Consider the following 18,546-nt stretch of genomic DNA (forward strand, 5'->3'; position numbering starts at 1 on the left):
TCCTCAAAAACGTCTGCCGTGGTCATAAAATATTTAGTGACCTATAGATTCTTCAAATCCAGATCTTTCTTATTGTACCATATCTTCAATGTATGTTCGTCATTTTAATAAAATACAGGGAAGGCTGATATACAAGTAACATGTAAATGTGATCAGCCATCAGCATTCAAGAACTGAGGTGATCAATTGGTGGTTTAATGGAAGGCATCAATCACACTTTATTGAACCAGGTATGAAATATGAGCATTGTACAAAATAGTTTTTACCCAATGATCAAGGATCTAGTGTCACTCGCCGCTGCCTGTCCGTGGCTCATCTCTGAAGAATGGGATGACGCTTTATACTGGAAAAACCACGCGGACCAAGTGATAAAGGGGCTGTATCTTAGTCAGATCAGGAGGCTTGTCCTCCTACTGGTAACCATGAACACCTGTACTGTTTGATGTGGATGATCAAACCTTTAACTAATGAACCAGCCTAGAGAGGGAGGGACATAAGCCCACTGACCTCAGGGATGCGCCCGTGCCATTCAGTTGCACTGAGCCTCACCTCACACTTTTCAAAGCATAACTTATCTGGCTGCATCAGTGTATTTGATGATCCCAGTTAAAATCAACAGAATATGTTACATGGTTGAGAATGAGAATAATTTTTTTAAAGCCATTCTTTTATTAAAAAAGAAAAACAATCTATATTAAAATAAAAGTAAACACAAATCATTTGTTGGTTTAATCAAACCTTTACCAAAAATACTTAAAAACAGACCGAACATAAAGCATAAGTGTATCTTTTACAAAAACCGTGTCTGAATTCTTAAAAAAGGACAAAAACTAAAAGCTTAGATGAACAGTCCTGTGGACTGTCAGTATTTCCAGCACAGGACACATTTCTCTCATGTGAAGGTGGAACCGAAGATGAGAGTCATTTCTCTGCGTTCTCCTCATGACTGGGCTGTACTCACAGAGACAGCCAGATGGACTTCACTTAGTTGTAGATAAAGTTGAACCTGCAAATAAAAAGAAAGAGGACTTATTCAAAGAAATGTTCACACAGGTTCCAAAATCATTATCATTTTCATTACCGGCTGAGGAGCTGCGGAAGACTGGAAATGATGGGTCCATATCCAGGTGCGTTGTCATACAGCTCAAACAACGGGGCAGCCACCAGTTTATAATTTTTGGGAACAGCAAACAGTGCTGTAAGCAAAATAACATCCATCTCTTTGCTTAGTCACATTCCTTTGATCATTTATGCAGTTTCACTTATGAGAATCAGGGTTTTTCTGCTTCAAATTGAGGAAGAGGCAGTATCTTTAAAACTACTAGCATCCATACCAAAAATCTGTGTCGAGAACGGACCAATACCATAGCAGCCACCCTCTTGACGACCAAGTGTAATCATGAATTTAGAATTTAAAATTATAGGCAAAGAATGTTGACATTAGTTTCTTAAAATCTAATAAAAATAATAGTCATTTTTATACACAGACGGAACCTAAAATTCTTCTCTGGTTATTTATACGACAGAAGAAAATTCTGGTCTAAAATTTCAGTGCATCCCTGGTTATAAGCCAACTAACATGTTCCTATAATTGTATATAAATATGGGTGTTTAGACATTGGGAACGACGCGGGAATGGTGCAGAGACGCAATGTCTGCGCTCATTTTTCAATGTTCAATACAGGTCAGCATTGTTATGAAATACTACTGTAATAGACTTATTGCATATTGGCTTTTTATTACTTTGGCGACACCCAGCGGGTGCCTTTGGCTAATTTAAAAAAAGTGTGGTCCTGTTTTTTTTTTATTCAGTAGTTGGTTTTGCCTTTTTGGTGCATGCACTGCTAATGAAATAGCATTATGTGGTTAAACATTGTATGGGCAGTTAAAATACTGAGCATCCACTAATCATCACAAGTGGAGCTGTGCTCCTTAATGTACAATATCAAATCAATACATCCTGTTTGCTTGAGATTTCAGCCTCAATGTTCAACGTAGGAAAAACCTTGCATTTCAATATACCCACCTTTTTCCTGAAGCTGAACCAAAAACAGTTTCTTGTGCTCCTTAGGCTTGGTAATATGAGCTGGAATATAGGGATACTGCAAAACAAGTTGTTTTTTAGGGCAAAGACAGATTGAAAAAGAAAAATGCTTACAATGCTATCAGAAGAAATCCAACAATATTGCAATTTGGATAGACAAAGTTGCTAAAGTCTAAGTGATAAATGAAAATTTTGTGATTTTACACAAAAGACGCACCTGGGGAGGCTCAAAATTAGGGCGCCACCAGTTGCCAATGCAGTCGTCAATCACCCAGTCCTGCTTCACACCGTCCTGCCGTCCGAGAATCTAACACGTCCATAAATTAAGGATTAAACCATGGAATCACTACATAGAGAAGTTCAACAAGAGAAATCTTCAAGATATCAACTTTAAAAGTATCACTTAGAAAAACGCATGATAACAAATAGTTTCAGACATAACAGAAGAAAATACCACGTTAATGTCTACGTTAAAGTGATCATTTAAAATTCAACCGGTGAGAACTACCAGGAAAAGTGTGTGTGTGTGTGTGTCTGTATGTGGAGTTAAACTTTGGAGAAAATTACAGGATTAGCTCAAAGAATGTCCAAGTATACACATGTTCAAATCCAGATTAAAAAAAATAATATTGGCAGAGTACAGAAAGGAAGAAAATGGCATCTGAATGATATAGCAAAAAATAGATGTGAGCAAATCAACATTGTCATTATTATTATATTGATATAATAGTAATAATAATTGTAATTATTATAACCATCATATTTTGTTATTATTGTCATTACTGGTGCCTTGAATGATATTAGGTGATTACTAGCATTATAGTTATTAGAGGGGTAAAACTATTAATCTGGTAGGATAAAAACAGTGATAGATGTTGTGATGAAGAGACTGTGTATCCACAGAGCCAATGTAAATATGCATATTCATAATTTTTTTTACATGTAAATACACAAAGGAGCTAACTGTGGGGCACATTTATTAATTAAGTCAAAGGGGTATGATTTAATGAGCATATGCTTCTTCCTACTCCCTTTCGATTATGTACGATAACATTGTGTGTGTTTTTTGTTTTGTTTTTGTTCTGTCATGTTTGAAATAAAAGTTTCCTTCATTCATAATGAAACTGTTCCTACAGGTCTTTGTGGTTTGACTCTTCATCCCACTGCGGTAGAAGAATAAACACATGCCTCGTCTTTTAGACCAGTATAGTAAGTCTTGATCGAAAGTAATTAGAGATACCCAATAATGCCTACAAGTCTTTGATTCGTGAGCAAAATTGGTAGGGTTTGACCGAATTGTGTTCCCCTACCTCAGTCATTAAGCGTTTAAGACCCTCAACCTCATCTTCTCCAGGACTCAGCTCTCCACCAGGCCTAAAAAAATCAGAAGGGAAAAACATCAAACATGGATTGAAGAAGACAGGTGACATTGGATGATTCTTAAGACTGTTAAATCCTCACAGTTTGAAAAAAGTAGTCCCCAGTTGCAGGAGTAGGACATGGGGCAGCCTATGCTCATGGACAATAAGAACACCTTCCACTGTCCTCCTCATTCCCATCTTGTCAAACTCCTCGCGCATCCGCTGGAACCTGGCTGCCACGGAGCTGTCCTTCTCATACAAAGGCTCCTTGGTCCCAAATGTGTAATTGGTGAGAGGGTACCTATAAAACACAGGACTGGTTACATTGGGCTAATTGGAAATTAGGGCTGCAACGCTTATGCGACATTAATTAATAATGGTAAAAGTAAAAAATTAATTTAATTGTCGACTATTGTCGCTGGACACGCTTATCCAAAAGAGAGGCTCTCTTCATGAATATAATCTCTGCTGAGTGTTGCTCTTGCACAATGGCCAATAGGGTCTTTCTTGGGTGGTAGAAATGGCGGCGTCAACATCAACAATGCGAACCAAAACGTCTGTAGTTTGGGAGAATTTTAGCCAGGATACGAACAGTAAAACGCCTTATTGTAAAGTTACTGAGGTAGCCATCCATCCATCCATTATCTGCACCGCTTATCCTCAGTAGGGTTGCGGGGGTGCTGGAGCCCATCCCAGCTATCTTCAGGCAGTGGGCAGGGGATACCCTGAACTGGTTGCCAGCCAGTCCCAGGGCACACAGGGACAGACAATTCGCTCGTAGCATTCAGACTAATGCGGTTTTAATGCATTGTTCATTTTACATGCGTCTATTTTACAAAAAAAGACACCTCGAACATTATGCCAGACTGTGCCTGACAAACGTACTCAAAATGAAATCATTGCAGACCGCAGAAAAAACATCCAAACCGTCTGATTTCAAACCATTACAAAACGTTAAGTACTTTCGCTACAGACTTCGCTGCGGTTGGTCACTGAATGTACTTCACAAAATGGACATCATATTTGTTTTATTTAGTCAAGTCAAGTCATGCTTATTTGTATGGCCCTAAATCACAAGATGTCTCAAAGTGTTTATTTTAATGCATTATTGATTTGCCTGCCTGTAAAAAAATTGAGGTTTATTTATGGATTTGTGTATCTACTGACTGAGCACAGAGCCTAATTATTTTTTAAATATATTTTGTATTTATTTTTTGTACAAATCTGGGGTATGTTCAAAAAATACATGTTTTTCATCATACCCATTTTCCTTATGTTTGTAATAATTTACCAGTTAATGAATCAACATCAAAATAAATTTGAGAAAAAATAACAGTCCAATTAGTTGACCAATCGTTTCTATAGTTGGTGAGCAGTGGCTCAGGAGGTAGAGCGCTCGTCTTGGGATCAAGAGATCGCAGTCCGAATCTCGGCTCCTCCGTGTTACATGTCGATGTGTCCTTGGGTAAGACCCTGAACCCCTAATACCCCCAATATGCAGGTTAGCGCTTTACATGGCTGCACGGCCCCAATTGAGAAATGTAAAGCGGTTTGGGAAGTCTTGACTTGAAAAGCGCTATATAAATGCAGATCATTTCATTTCATTAGTCAACTATAAAAATAGTTGTTAGTCGCAGCCCTATCGGAAATATTGTTTTCACAAACGTAATTGGTGGGTTTTCCTTCATGTCAGGTAAAAGATCCTGATTCAACTCTCACATTGAACCAGCCAAATCTTCAAAGTGAGGATAAAACACAAAACTCAATTGAAACCGGGTTCGTACACCTTTTTCATGGCCAATTTAAAGCATGTTTTAAAGGAATTGGAAGGCCAACTTTTCTCCAGCCCTATTCCAGGAAGAAATCCGGTGTGAATCATGTATTTTGCAGATCCACAAATATATCTTCATTTAACATATGCAAATTTTAATCTTGCGTATGCAATTATCAAGACATATGATTTTCGTATCTAGAGTAAATCGCGAATATATTTGTGGATTTATGGTTGTAGATATTTATGAGACAAATCCTTCCCCATACAGGTGTTAGTTAAACAATTAGCTTACAATTTCAATTGCAGAAAGTTTTTCCCATTACAATTTACCACTGGGAAATACTACCTTAATATTTTGCATGGCCCATAATTGATTCGTAGTACTTGCACTATTTCATAGTGCCCGGTTTTTGGAGCATGCACCTATCCTCTTGGGTACGACCCGTAGTGGGCGATGACGCTTAATAGGACAAAGTCATACAAACTAATGCCAGCTGCCGTCAATGACGAGGGGAAAAGAAATGTAAAGGTAAAGCGAAACTACTAGAAAGCGGTGTAGGCATAATTTTAAAGCGGACTTGTGTGAAACATAGGAACAATTTCAAGCACTTTCATTCATTGAAAACACATTAAAATTCAATCAATTTCAAGGATTTCAAGCACCCGTACGAACCCTGCAAATTTGAAGAAAATCTTCGAAGTGAAGATAAAACACAAAACTGAATGCTCTTGCAGCAGCCACTACTAGGAAAACATGGTAGAATGGCGAAAGCATGAAATTATTATTATTATTTATTTATTTTCACCACAAAATCGAACTCATTTGATCGACTCACAGATTGATGGTCCTCTCCAAAGTGAGAGGCTTCGCCGGGCCAGCCATGTATTTGCCTCCAAACTGGGCGCTTGCACCGCGCGGCCAACCTGCACTCGAGCGATTGGAGGGCGCTACCGACATATCTTGAGTGTGCACAATAGGATTTAACCTCCTTGTAAATGTGACTAAAAATTAAAGTCGATTTTGTAAATGTTTCGATAGACAAAATTAGTGATGAAAAATAAAGACGACTACAATAGACGGTACTCATCAAGACGTCCACCGCCGTTTCCGCAGTCAATCGACTTCCGGGTGAAATACGATAGTGACGCTACCGCCAGCGACTCCTGGTGGTTGGAAAAATAATTAAATGTATATTATTTGATAACTATAAATTTTAGTCTTCATTCGTGAAAAAAATAACCAATACGATTCTTCCCTGGGTCATCGCCACCCCAATAAGCGTGTAAAACTCTGAAAATATATGTTTTGCCAGATGTATTGAAAAATTGGTATTCATATCTTATCTATCTATTTATTTTTAGTAATTTTGTTGCTGCTAAATGTTTTACCATACCTTTCACTGCACTGTTGATACGAGGTGCTATTTTTATAACACTGTTATGATGAAAGAAGATCACGCTTACAACTTAGGCCAGTCTCCAAGCACTACCTATCTTGTAAATACTTTTCCTCTTTATCGTTACATTTTTCTCCTTTAAGTCTTTTTTTCGTGTTTATTTTGTTTATCCTGGAGTTCCATGCCTAATCCCGTTGCAAACAATGTGAAACGAATATTCATTAACACCAAAAGCAACAATTCAAAAACATCTAGCTCAAAGTCAACAATTTTTCGACGGACCCCTTAAACACTCCACATTCAGGCAAAGAAAAACTTCTGGAAAACCAAGTTAGGAAATAGGGAGAAACGTTCTGAGCAGTCCTTTGAGACTCCTTGTGATTAAGGGCTGTACAAATAAAAATGACTTGACTTGACTGTTATCTTTTTTTATGGCAGTGAGCACAGACCTAACGGGAAACATCAAAGATATAGATGGGCTATTGGGGCTTGCTTGGACAGCTCTCTTTATCTACCCAATTACAAAGTCAGTGGCTTCTATCTGCCCAATCTGGAGCCCATTGTTTGCTTTTGATACTACAGCAAAGCCAACAATATTATAAAAGGTCTCCTTTCTCTCCGGCCACTCACTCTGAGACATGTTGACTTCTGGTAGGCGCTACAAGACCCTTAAAACAAGGACTAACAGTCTCAAAGACAGTTTCTACCTCAGGGACATCACCATCCTAAACAAGTGTGCAAGACTGTGAAAAATACATCTTTTGCCAGTAGCATTGAAAAACAGGCACTCATACCCTATTAAATGATTTACATGGGATTTTCTCTCTTGTTGCTGAATGTTGTTACACTATTTTCATTGCACTTTCATTATAAATTGGGCTTAGTCTCCAAGCACGATTTATTCTGACATTCATGTAATCTTTTTTTTTCTTTTAAGTCTTTAGTTATGTTTTTCCTGTGGAGTCATGTCTAATTTGATTGCAAACAATTTCCACTACATTGTTAACAATTACATTAAAAACTATTCTAATTTGAAAACTGATGATACAGCATCAGAGTTAATGAAGGTTTCAACACACAATCATATTTTTTGTGATTTGACCAAAGCAATCCATTTTTATCGTCAGCTGATTCACCACTTTATTTAATCATGTGGGTAGGTATGCATGGCCCTATAACTGTGAAGAGGAACGTCTTCATGTGCTTCAGGGAACAATTTGTTCTTCATTTTCAACAAATTACGTGGATGCTTCATGGGTTACATCGGTCATAACTTTGTTAAATTGTAAAGAGACTTGAAAGCAGTAAACTTTGAACTGTGTCAAAGTATTTTTGTCTATCTGTTCATGATAGAATCAAAAACCTACTTGTTTTTCTCACCCAGGCATCAACTGTAGACCAGCTTTAATATACAATACAGAATGTCTTTACTGAACACAGGATGCTTTATTCTCTCTGGCATCCATGACATAAGCTCAGGGAATGTCCTATCTGGTGTTGCTAAAGTTCAATAGTGAGCCAGTCTGTCACTATGAGGTCAAGCGTATGACATCTGTGACTTTTCTTTGGGTCTATTGAGACAGTATATTAATTGTTCGCTATATTAGCCTCGCTCTTACTCGAAGATACTTTGACATATATATGCGCATAGGGAACAGATTACAATGCATTCTACTATAAATTGAAATGATGCACACATATATCCCAACTTTCAATTAAACGTCATTTCAGATTTGTGTGTGACAATAATGGTTTTTTACTCATCCCAAACCTTTTACAACTGAAGAAAATGAATCTCCATAAATCAATTCAATATTCATTTAATAGTCATATCTATTTTCTCATATCCATCATTTGTAAACATGGTATCTTTAAAACACAGTACTCATCTTATGTTACATAATCATACGTGCAATGCAAAATTCAAACCAAAGTTAAAAAAAAGAAAAGACAAAGACACTGCTGGAGTTGTCGATAACGTCACACAATGGACCTCACTTCTTTGGTCCAATGGTCCAACCAGGTGTGTGGTGTGCTGCTCTAGTGTGATGGTCCCTGTATAGGAAGTGCCATGGATCAATTATTTTTTCTTTACTGTGGCCTAAACTGCGTGCTTCACAGTAGTTGGTCCCAAAATTAGAAAGTCAGTAAATTCTTTATTTTTGTGATTCTTCATGGTTTTGACCCTCCGTTTCTAGCACATTATCAGCCTCTGCTTTTTCTGTTGCCACTAGGATGTCTTCAGTTTTCACATTTGCTTCTTGGGCTTCTTTTGCTTTTGTGTCACTACTGTCTTGAGCTTCTTGTTCCTTGGGGGGTTCACTCTCCTTGCAATCAGTTACGACGTTCTTGCCTTCAGTTTCCTCACCTTGTTTGCTCTTTTGGACCACCTCCACATCTGATAATGACAGAGCAACATTGCGCATGACACATACAAGATCAATGAAAGGTTTATATCAGGTGCTTCCAAAATATAGGCAACATTTCCAGGCCACTATAACATTTTTGTAGACCAGAGCCTGTACTAAAATGTATTTGAATCGATAATGGCAATTCAGCTCATTTTTTTAATTATGTTTTCATTTTACTCAATTTAATTTTTTGTAATAAATTGTTAAATCATAGAAAGTCAAAATGAACAAAATGTTCTGATATGGCAGATATAGATGGATTAGCTCATTTATTTTTCTTGAATTTGAAATTAGCAAAATCGTAATGTGTGTGAAATACGTTGCTGAATAGAAAACGTGAGATAATTTTGCTCATTTAAAAAAATATGTTTTCTAATTATATGAGACATTTTAAAGTATTAAAAGGTCCCGTTTTGTGCTGTGTATCTAGGTCTAATTATTAAACATGGCAGCAAATTTCTCTCATCTCTCTCTCATTAGCTGCACCGCTTATCCTCAGTAGGGTCGCGGGGGGTTCTGGAGCCCATCCCAGCAATCATCGGGCAGTGGGCAGGGGACACCCTGAACCAGTTGCCAGCCAATCGCAGGGCACACTGGGACAGACAACTCACTCGCTCATTCACACCTAGGGACAATTTGGACCGGCCAATTCACCTGAAATGCATGATTTTGGAATGTGGGAGGAAACAGGAGTGCCCGGAGAAAACCCACGCAAGCACGGGGTGAACATGCAAGCTCCGCACAGGAGGTCCGGAGCTGGATTTGAACCCACGCAGGAGGTTCCCAAGACATGAACTGTGCTGCACATGCGCTAACCACTGCGCTGCCGTGGGCAGCAATTTTATTTTTCTTTAATTCCTAATTTTATATAAGAAATGTGGCGTATTTCAGAATTTTGACTTTGAAAGAGAGAATTCTAGAAAAAAAACGAAAAGTGAAACCCGAGATAAAAATCTAAAATTCCGAGTTAAAAGTTGAACAGAAAACTATGACGTTTTAAAGCTAGAATTCTTAGGAGGAAAAGTAAGAATTTTTACTCTACAGTCAGAATTCTGAGATGAACCTTTTTTTTCTTACACGGCCCCAATTTTCTTTTGAAGTAATTCTATTACCCTTACCTGAATTGAATTTTTCTAGAATCTAAAAGTGCTTACCTGTGACTTTTACAGTAGCACTCAATCTTTTGTCAAGATTTGCAGGCAACCCTTGGCATGGACTATAATGAGGGAGTATTGGACTGGTCAAACTGTGCCTAGTAACAGCGGAGTCTTCAGGGGCAGGGATGCAGGTGATAACTGATGCGAGCGTAGAGCTGGTCTTCTTTGAGGAAAGTGGGTCAGTGGTGAGCAGGGAGGTAATTGCACCTCCAGTCGTTGGAGCAGCTTCATCTGTGTCAATGGTGGAGATGACGGGATAGGCGAGGTTGGTTTTGCCGAATGAGGTTGAGGGAACAATGGAAGGGGGAGAGTCTCGACAGTCAGTAGACGTAACAGTCGTGGAAGGGGTGCTGGTGATAAGAGGGGTAATGGGGCTGGAAACAGGGGTATCAAATTTAGGAGGAGTTAAGTTTGGGGCAGCAGATGTGCTTTTCTTGTCAATTGAGACGTCTGCAGAGACATCCTCACTAGCTACCGCAAGAGAACTGGTAGCAGCGTCTGATTTGCTTTCTGAAGGCTGAATAGGGGCCAGAGGAGAAGATACAACAGGAGTGGCCACTTCACTAAATGAAACCACACCATTTGAAATGGGCCTTGCTGGTTTAACTGAAAAAGTCACATGGCTTTCACTCAGATGACAAGAAGTAGTCTCCATGGTGGTAATGGAAGTTACTGTTGTCGAGTCTGAAGCCACAGATCTAAGATTTTCGGCCTCAGAGGGAGTACAGGGGATAGTTGTGGGATGTTCGGTAGGAGCTGTTGAGGAGATAAAGGCACATGGTTCTGTGCTAACAGGTTGAACTTTGGGGTCAGAGGTCTTGCTGTCTACATCTGTACCATTTGTTAGCGTTGCAGTGGCGTTATAGGCAAACACATCCGACTCTGGAGTTGCAACACTAGAAGAGGAAATAGTAATGTCAGCCGAGTCAGGGGTGGCATTCACAATTAGTGCAGGAGTAGCTGGGCCAGATGGAGCTGCAGTTGGACTTTTTTCCTTAGTGTGTGTGCTTGTTTCTCCCTCTTCTATTTGAACCAACTCATTCTCAGGCGTGTTGCGACCAGATGTTACAGGGGGACCGGGCTTGAGGACCGGCTTCGGAGGCAAAGCGGGTTTTCCGGCTGACTCGTGTGATGACATGCTTGGTCGAATTTGATGCCTTGTGTCTGATGATAAAAAAAGGTTGTTATGATCTTGTGTATAAAGGTTTTTGGTCATCATTACAGTTGGCACTCAGTAGCATGTAAACTTCCACCATGGACAAAACATTAACAACATAAGACAGACAACAAAGTTGAGTGTCGTGTATATCCATCTGTTTTTTAGTTATTAGATTACTTCCTATTTCATAGAGTTGATAAACAGATGGTGAGGAGGGAAGATTCATTCATGTCATGCGATTTACACAGTCCGACTGTACGGCCCACTTGGAACCCAAATGACCAGCTGCAACAAATCCCTCATAGTTTACTCTCAAGTACAAGATTTTGGCAATGACAACAAGTCAATAAGCAAATACAACTGTGTCCCTGGGAGTAACAGTGGTTTTGAAAAGACATGAATATCTTATTGCGATGTATAATTCTTCATCACTTAGGGTATCTATTTGACTAGTTTTTTTTGTTCATTTGGCAGAGAACTTTGCTCATTAAACTGTAATTTCTATTTTAGTAGATTTTTACTTTTACTCCTGCAAAATAAGAGATTAATATCTAAAAATAATCTTAATTTATTTGCAAGTAACAATTAAAATATTTTAAAAATCAAATCAAAATTAAAATGTTTGCACATATTGACTACTATTTTATTTTACTAGAAAAAACATTTTGGAAGTTAGTAACCACGTTTTAAGTATTTTTGTCTAGTTTTTTACATAAAACAAGTTACAAAATATTACAATTTTGTTTTTTGTTTTAAAAAGAAAAATGAGTTAAAAAATAACTTAAGATACAATTTTATTATTATTTCAATACAAGAAGGGGGCATCAACTAATAGTAAGGTATAAGTTATGAGCCAAATTATTTGTCAGTAGAACAAGATTTTTTATGATTTCCTATCTTAAGAGTGAGTTATTATTCTTGCGTGATTTTAAGGAATGCTTTTTTGGGAAAAGGTAAAAGTGAAAAAAACTAACATGAGCAAAATTATCTGCCTGTGGTACAAGAACATTTCACTCTGAATATATATATATATACATACTTGCTCATGTTAGTTTTTTTTCACTTTTACCTTTTCCCAAAAAAGCATTCCTTAAAATCATGCTTTATTTTACATTTTCTCCAGTTGTTTTGCAGTGACCAAGACACAATGAAGCAATTGCTTCATCAACCCTCCTTTCCAAATATTCTTTATGACAAAAAGATATTGATTAGCCAATTACCACCAATCAATATTAATGTGCCTTTCTCCTGTTTAATCACCTACATTTAATGTTTTTTTTTTTCAGGTTTCATTCATCCGTTGTCTTGATCTAACTGTCTTATTGTTGTTGTTTTGTGGGAAAGCTGTTTTTACAATTCCACTTTGTGTAAACAATTTCAGAGAATAATTACATAAATGGTAGGATAAAACTTCCACAGGAAATTACTTTATGATGGAGTGATATTGTGTGTGTTTTACCTGAGGAGGCTGACATAGTTCTGTGTTTTGTAAAAGTCGGGGTTGGCTCAACTTTACTATCAATAATGGTGCCTAAAACATGAAAAGAGGAGATATTACAGAGACAATTTTAGCTGACAGTGAAATCTTTAATATTCATCTATCCATTTTGAAAGTGTTTATTCCCAATAAGGTTACAGGTGAACAAACCTATTAAGGGTGTCCTGGATTGCAGTATGAATATCATTGAAAGGGACATGTTTTAATATGTAAAATAGGAAACTGCAAATATGTTGAAATGCCAGGCAGCAAGAGTGAGAACTCCAGATTGTGTACAAATCATTTGTTTTAAGTTTGTTAAGTGAGTTTTTTATATTTCTATGTCCCATACTTGCCACTAGACAAGTAATGTACTGTCTATCCATGTAAATATGGACAAATAATAATATTAAAAGAGTGCATTTACTTTGGCTTAAAACAAAATTCACTAAGGTACAGCTTATAACTGAAAATTAAATGTTTGATTATTTTGGACAATGTTTGAAAGGATATTACTGATAGGTTTTTGAACAAATCCTTCAAGTAACGACTGCATTGTTATGTAAATCTAGTTTATTTTGTTTTAAATAATGGAAATCTGCAAAGGAGATGGCATAGGATTGTAGTTTGTTATATTGATTATAATACCTCACGGTTGTTCATTGTTTTTACTAATATTTAAATCATTTTCAAAATCAGCCAATAACAATATTGTTCTTTGATTCCCACACCCATTAGGGCGGATCTGCTTTCTGTAACCGAGGAGAGTTAATGAAAAGAAAGGCGAGGACCTTTCAACAGATTTTGAATTTGGAATATTGAGGGATTTCTTAGTACAGTCCTCTCCTTTTCTCTTTGCAAGTTAAATAATAATTTATGTCTTCTCTCCTTATTTGAGTGTCTACTAAACTACAAACGTATTACCAACACAGGAACCTTTTGTTGTTGTTCGAATAATTTAGATCTTTCACATAAATAATCTGTGTTTTATGCATATCCTTACTGTTGAAATTAGTTAGTTTGTGTTTTCCATGTGAATGTACCTAACAATTTTTGACTTCACAACTTTGGACTTTTGCAATTTCATGTGTTTTTATTTCAAAACCATCATACTTAGTTAAAACTGCATTAAATGCATTTTTTTGCACATACCTTCAGATTCTGCTTTTTTCATCTCTCTTTCTGGATTCTGTGAGAATTTATGAGACATTTATTTGTTATTAACTGGACCAGAATAAGTTCCACGATTTCCAAAGTCAGATAGATCCACACCTGTGTGTCTTCTGGCTGTGCTTTGGAAACCCCAATACGCTGAAGCATGAGATGAAGTTTCTGTTCAAAGCTATGTTGGCCTTCAAATGGTTTCTGAAAATAACCAAGAATAATGGACTTACAGAGTCGTAAAGGCTTGACGCCGTGCGTCACTCACCTTTCTGCCATTGGCGGCGCCTGTTGCCGATCCAGACAGTAGAATAAGAGACTGGGACTTCCCTTCCCTGAGAGCACGGCGTGGTGGAGCCACTTCACTTCTCATTGGTGGAACGTCAGAGGCAGATGCTTCCTGCACCGTTGACTCACCGGCAACACCACCAGGCTGCTCTTTCCCTTTTTCCTTCTCATTCTCCTTGTCATGCTCCTTTACTCTCTCCTTATCTTTTTCCTTATCGGCCTTGGCGGCCTCCCGAAGAGGGCGAATGAGATCAGCAATGGAGGCCTTTTTAGGTCGGCCCTCGTGGCCTGGCTCTGATTTCAGTCCTCGCCGCTTTCTGAGGGTAAAGAAATCCCCAAGCTTCCTCCTAAGTGTTTTCGTCTGGGGTGGACCAGGGACGGAGGTTGCAGGAACCACTTCGTCCACTGTGATGGTCTCTGGTTCCTTATCTTGTTTTTGCCTGAATGTGAAAAGTAGATTATATTAAAGCCTTAATATTTTGGGGGATAAAAGCATTATGTGCAATTCCATTAGACAGAATTTAACTGGTGTATGCATGCGTGTGCATTCTTCATTTTTTATATTTTAAAACTGCAACATTAAAACTTTTGTAGTTGATAAAGGCAACATTAAAGAGGATTTTGTGATGCGCACAACAGCCTGATCATCCATCCATCCATCCATTATCTGCACCGCTTATCCTCAGTAGGGTCGCGGGGGTGCTGGAGCTTGTCCCAGCTATCTGCGGGCAGTGGGCAGAAGACACCCCGAACTGGTTGCCAGCCAATTGCAGGGCACACAGGGACAGACAATTCGCTTGGAGCATTGAATCAAAATAAAAAATCTTTAGTAACATTGGGCAGCACGGCCACTGAGTTCTGAAGTCATGGATTCAAGTTCAACTACCAGCCTTCCCTGTGCGGAGTTTGCATGTTCTCCCCATGCTTGCGTGAGTTTCCTCCAGGCACTCCAGTTTCTTCCCACATTTCAAAAACATGCATGTCAGGTTAATTGGCCGGTCCAAATTGTCCCTAGGTGTGAATGGGCAAGTGAGTTGTGTGCCCTGTGACTGGCTGGCAACCAGTTCAGGGGCTCCAGCACCCCCGCGACCCTACTAAGCATAAGCGGTGAGAGACATTTTGTGATAAAGTGGTCTGTGGTTTATCACTGGATTTATGTTCCAAAATAATGGAATTTCATATCAGAATAGGCTGACTTTTTTAGAAAATATTTTTTGTTTAGATATTGTTTAGTTTAGGAATGATTCGTTTATCTAACAAGATAATATATATCCATCCATCCATCCATCCATTATCTGTACCGCTTATCCTCAGTAGGGTTGCGGGGATGCTGGAGCCTATCCCAGCCATTTTCGGGCATTGGGCAGGGGACACCCTGAACTGGTTGCCAGCCAGTTGCAGGGCACACAGGGACAGACAATTCGCTCGCTCATTCACACCTAGGGACAATTCGGACTGGCCAATTAACCTGACATGCATGTTTTTGGAATGCGGGAAGAAACCGGAGTGCCCAGAGGAAACCCACGCAAACACGGGGAGAACATGCAAACTCCACACAGGAAGGTTGGTAGCTGGATTTGAACTCATGACCTCAGAACTGTGCCGCACACGCGCTAACCACCGCGCTGTGCTGCCCAGATAATATATATAATATATATAATATATATAATGATATATGTCCTCACTCTCTTACAAATTTGGTACAATTAATAAATTAAGTTTTTAGATTCTGAAATGACGAATGCATAAATAACTATTGTTGCAGATTTTCTTTTTTTTGTATTTGCCCAGACCTAAAACTATTTTACAAATGTCACAAATCAATCTCCTCTAAAAAAGGGAATCTGCAATAAAGACGGTGAAGGTTTATTTCCCCCTCGTGACCCTGATAATAAATTCATAATACCATGACTGGAACAATAATGTCTCTTGTGGCTCTTTTTTTGTGAATGAGCCAATATACAATTCATGTCTGAGTGATTCTGATTGCAACACCAGGGCAAATTTAAGAGATGTTGACCCTATCCACACAGTGTTGAGACAAAGCAGAAAGGCAACTGGTGATACTCACTCTGCATCTCCATCTGCATCTGCAGGAAGAACTCTCTTTGTAAAGAACTCCTCCACGCCTTCATCTACACGCCCAATCAGCTCAAGGACTTCATTTTCACTCTCAATTATTGTCTCCTGATTAGATTAGCGAAAGAAAGAAATATGTATCTGACATCAAACATGAAGCATTGAAATAAATATTTGAAAAGGTAAAAATGATACCTCATATTATGTAATAATACTGGGCTCGTCAAAACCCACACACCCTTCACTAATGTCTTTGGAGAAATATTTTGGCTGGTGTCTTCCTACAAAGCATCCTCCTGGGATACAGTTTCTCAGTATTACAATGAGGGGCGTACAGAAACGATCTTTGCCATAGTACATTAAAAAATGCATTTTTAGCTACTTATATGCAGACGGAATCCTGCTGATCACATTAGCATCCGTGCCCACAAGTCGCAATAAAAGCTGAGAGGCTTGCAGGCAGCACACAAATTCAGCAGAAGTCACTGCCATATGATACCACGACAAGGGATTTGCTTGGATTTCATCTCACTGGCTCCAAGGGAGTGACCGTGTGTCTATACTCAGAAAGCTATTTGACAAGACTGCGAACCATGAAGAGAAATCAGATGATGCATGTTTTAAAAGCCCAATTCTGTGAGGGGAAAAAATAGAAAGCTGCAGTGGAAGGGGGAAAATGGACATTCAAGCCAGGCTACCAACTGCAATGCTATTCATGCAATCCTGCCCTTGGAAATCACAGCAAATGCCATTTGCGGTGTCTTAGGACAGCAAGTTACCGGCACAATAGCACTGGCTCATTCAAGCAAGGGAGCGGGCTTCTATGCAGCTCTCCCCCTTTATCCATCCCTCCCTTCCCTTCCCCCTGCCTTTCCCCTTCTGCACCCTTTTCCATCTCCCCTTTTCCATTTTCTCCCCCAACACACACACACACCCAAAAATCACCTATCTTGAATTCCTTTCTCACATTACCTGTGGTCTGCAGGGACGATAGTTGAGTTTTTGTCGGTGAGGTCTTGGTCGGCTTTGGGTGTAGTGCCTGAGCGCAGGTCCACCCAATGGCAGCTCCATTGGGGAGACACAGCACTCTTGTTGCCGTGGAGCTCTGTTGCCTGGGCTCTGTTGCTGAGGCACCGTTGCTAAGAGCACAAGAACCAGCAGTATGTAATGCCTCTGCTAAAGTGGGAGGGGCCAGCCCTGGCGAGACTGACAGATATGACAACAGAGCCTCGCCTTCCTGAGCCCCCAACCCGGGGGGAGATGAAATTGAAAAAAATGTGGATCCATGAAGTTACCACTCAAAGTTTCGCTTCATGAAAATGTAGAAGGTGGGCATCAGTGGATTTGCGTGCCAATAAGGAAAATGGACAAAATGTTCCATTGCTTATGTAATAAACTAATAATTAATTTGACATGCGTATCCGAAAGCTAAGCCCAATTATAGGTTTGAAGTTTGAGGATGAAATCAGGTTTTAAGCTTCCGTGTAAGAGGTATGATTTTCCCTTCCAGGCTTTAAAGAGATTTTTAGCGGGATTAGGTTTTACTTATATCAACATAATTAAAGGTGCTGTGCGGAATTTAAAACTTTGCTACTCTATGCCACCATCTATTGGATTAAAGTCATCATCACAGCCTCAGGCTTTTCATTCATCAAGTATGTGCATATCTTAGATGTGCTCGAATTGACCCATTTTTCCCAGCTTTTATGGGGTTTGGGTTGGCACTTTGACTGTATTTAAAACTCATTTGACATGTTCTTACTTTTACCATTTTCATGCTACTCTAACAAAAAATTGTAAAGATGAGCATCAAATTACTTGACCCCCTAAACCTCCTTACCTCCTATTTCCTAAAGTGAAAGTAAAATAAAAGCAGACAGGCGCATTGGAAAAAGAAAAAAACCCTGTCTGAGCTCAGTTGGGCATTTTAATAACATACTTAATAGAGGACGTATTATTTTAACTTTTTAAGGACACCTCAAAAGGCCCAGCCCACCGTTAAAGGTGCTGTACGGAATTTGGAACTCTTTAACTCGCTGACGCTATCTACTGGATTCTGTCATCAATGCAGCCTCTGTCAAGTTACTAATTTTGCCCGTGCAAGTACGTGCATTTGTTGGATGCGATTGAATAAACTCTTCTTTTTTCATCTCTTTGGGGGTTTGTGTTGGCATTTGGACTTTACTTGAAATATGATTTTTTTTCCTACTTTCACATTTTTCATGCTACCCTAACAAA

General features: G+C 38.9%; 2 protein-coding genes across 3 annotated transcripts; both read right to left on the reverse strand.

Annotated features, from left to right (window-relative positions):
- Positions 1–646: 646 nt before the first annotated feature.
- nudt21 (nudix hydrolase 21) lies at positions 647–6,331 on the reverse strand. The gene is made up of 7 exons (XM_088334562.1): positions 6,016–6,331; positions 3,506–3,706; positions 3,355–3,418; positions 2,262–2,351; positions 2,027–2,102; positions 1,082–1,196; positions 647–1,006 (listed from the first exon to the last, which is right to left on the reverse strand). The coding sequence occupies exons 1-7, from the start codon at positions 6,135–6,137 to the stop codon at positions 985–987; spliced, it is 690 nt and encodes a 229-aa protein (XP_088190688.1). The 5' UTR covers positions 6,138–6,331; the 3' UTR covers positions 647–984.
- A 1,977-nt stretch (positions 6,332–8,308) lies between these two features.
- Positions 8,309–17,567, reverse strand: LOC148367562 (uncharacterized). Of its 2 annotated transcripts, XM_088334563.1 has the most exons (8): positions 17,281–17,526; positions 16,301–16,416; positions 14,210–14,669; positions 14,053–14,145; positions 13,933–13,969; positions 12,763–12,834; positions 10,142–11,308; positions 8,309–8,974 (listed from the first exon to the last, which is right to left on the reverse strand). In XM_088334563.1, the coding sequence occupies exons 1-8, from the start codon at positions 17,377–17,379 to the stop codon at positions 8,733–8,735; spliced, it is 2,286 nt and encodes a 761-aa protein (XP_088190689.1). In that variant the 5' UTR covers positions 17,380–17,526; the 3' UTR covers positions 8,309–8,732. The 2 variants fall into 2 exon arrangements, with proteins under 2 accessions (XP_088190689.1, XP_088190690.1); XM_088334564.1 differs by lacking the exon at positions 12,763–12,834 and having other exon boundaries at positions 17,281–17,567.
- Between the last annotated feature and the right edge of the window lie 979 nt (positions 17,568–18,546).

Source organism: Urocampus carinirostris, chromosome 4 (genome assembly GCF_059441175.1).
Source record: "Urocampus carinirostris isolate Australia breed hairy pipefish chromosome 4, RoL_Ucar_1.0, whole genome shotgun sequence".
Lineage (NCBI taxonomy): Eukaryota > Metazoa > Chordata > Actinopteri > Syngnathiformes > Syngnathidae > Urocampus > Urocampus carinirostris.

Bases quoted from the DNA above. Each gene is read 5' to 3' on its own strand.
- nudt21 (XM_088334562.1), bottom strand. From the start codon at position 6,137: ATGTCGGTAGCGCCCTCCAATCGCTCGAGTGCAGGTTGGCCGCGCGGT. The intron at 3,419-3,505 runs GTGAGGATTTAA...TGATTTTTTTAG, and splicing joins GGGACTACTTTTTTCAAACT to GCCTGGTGGAGAGCTGAGTC. The intron at 2,352-3,354 runs GTAGGGGAACAC...TGGACGTGTTAG, and splicing joins TTAAACGCTTAATGACTGAG to ATTCTCGGACGGCAGGACGG.
- LOC148367562 (XM_088334563.1), bottom strand. From the start codon at position 17,379: ATGGAGCTGCCATTGGGTGGACCTGCGCTCAGGCACTACACCCAAAGC. The intron at 14,146-14,209 runs GTGAGTGACGCA...GGTTATTTTCAG, and splicing joins GCGCCGCCAATGGCAGAAAG to AAACCATTTGAAGGCCAACA. The intron at 12,835-13,932 runs GTATGTGCAAAA...TTCATGTTTTAG, and splicing joins GAAAAAAGCAGAATCTGAAG to GCACCATTATTGATAGTAAA.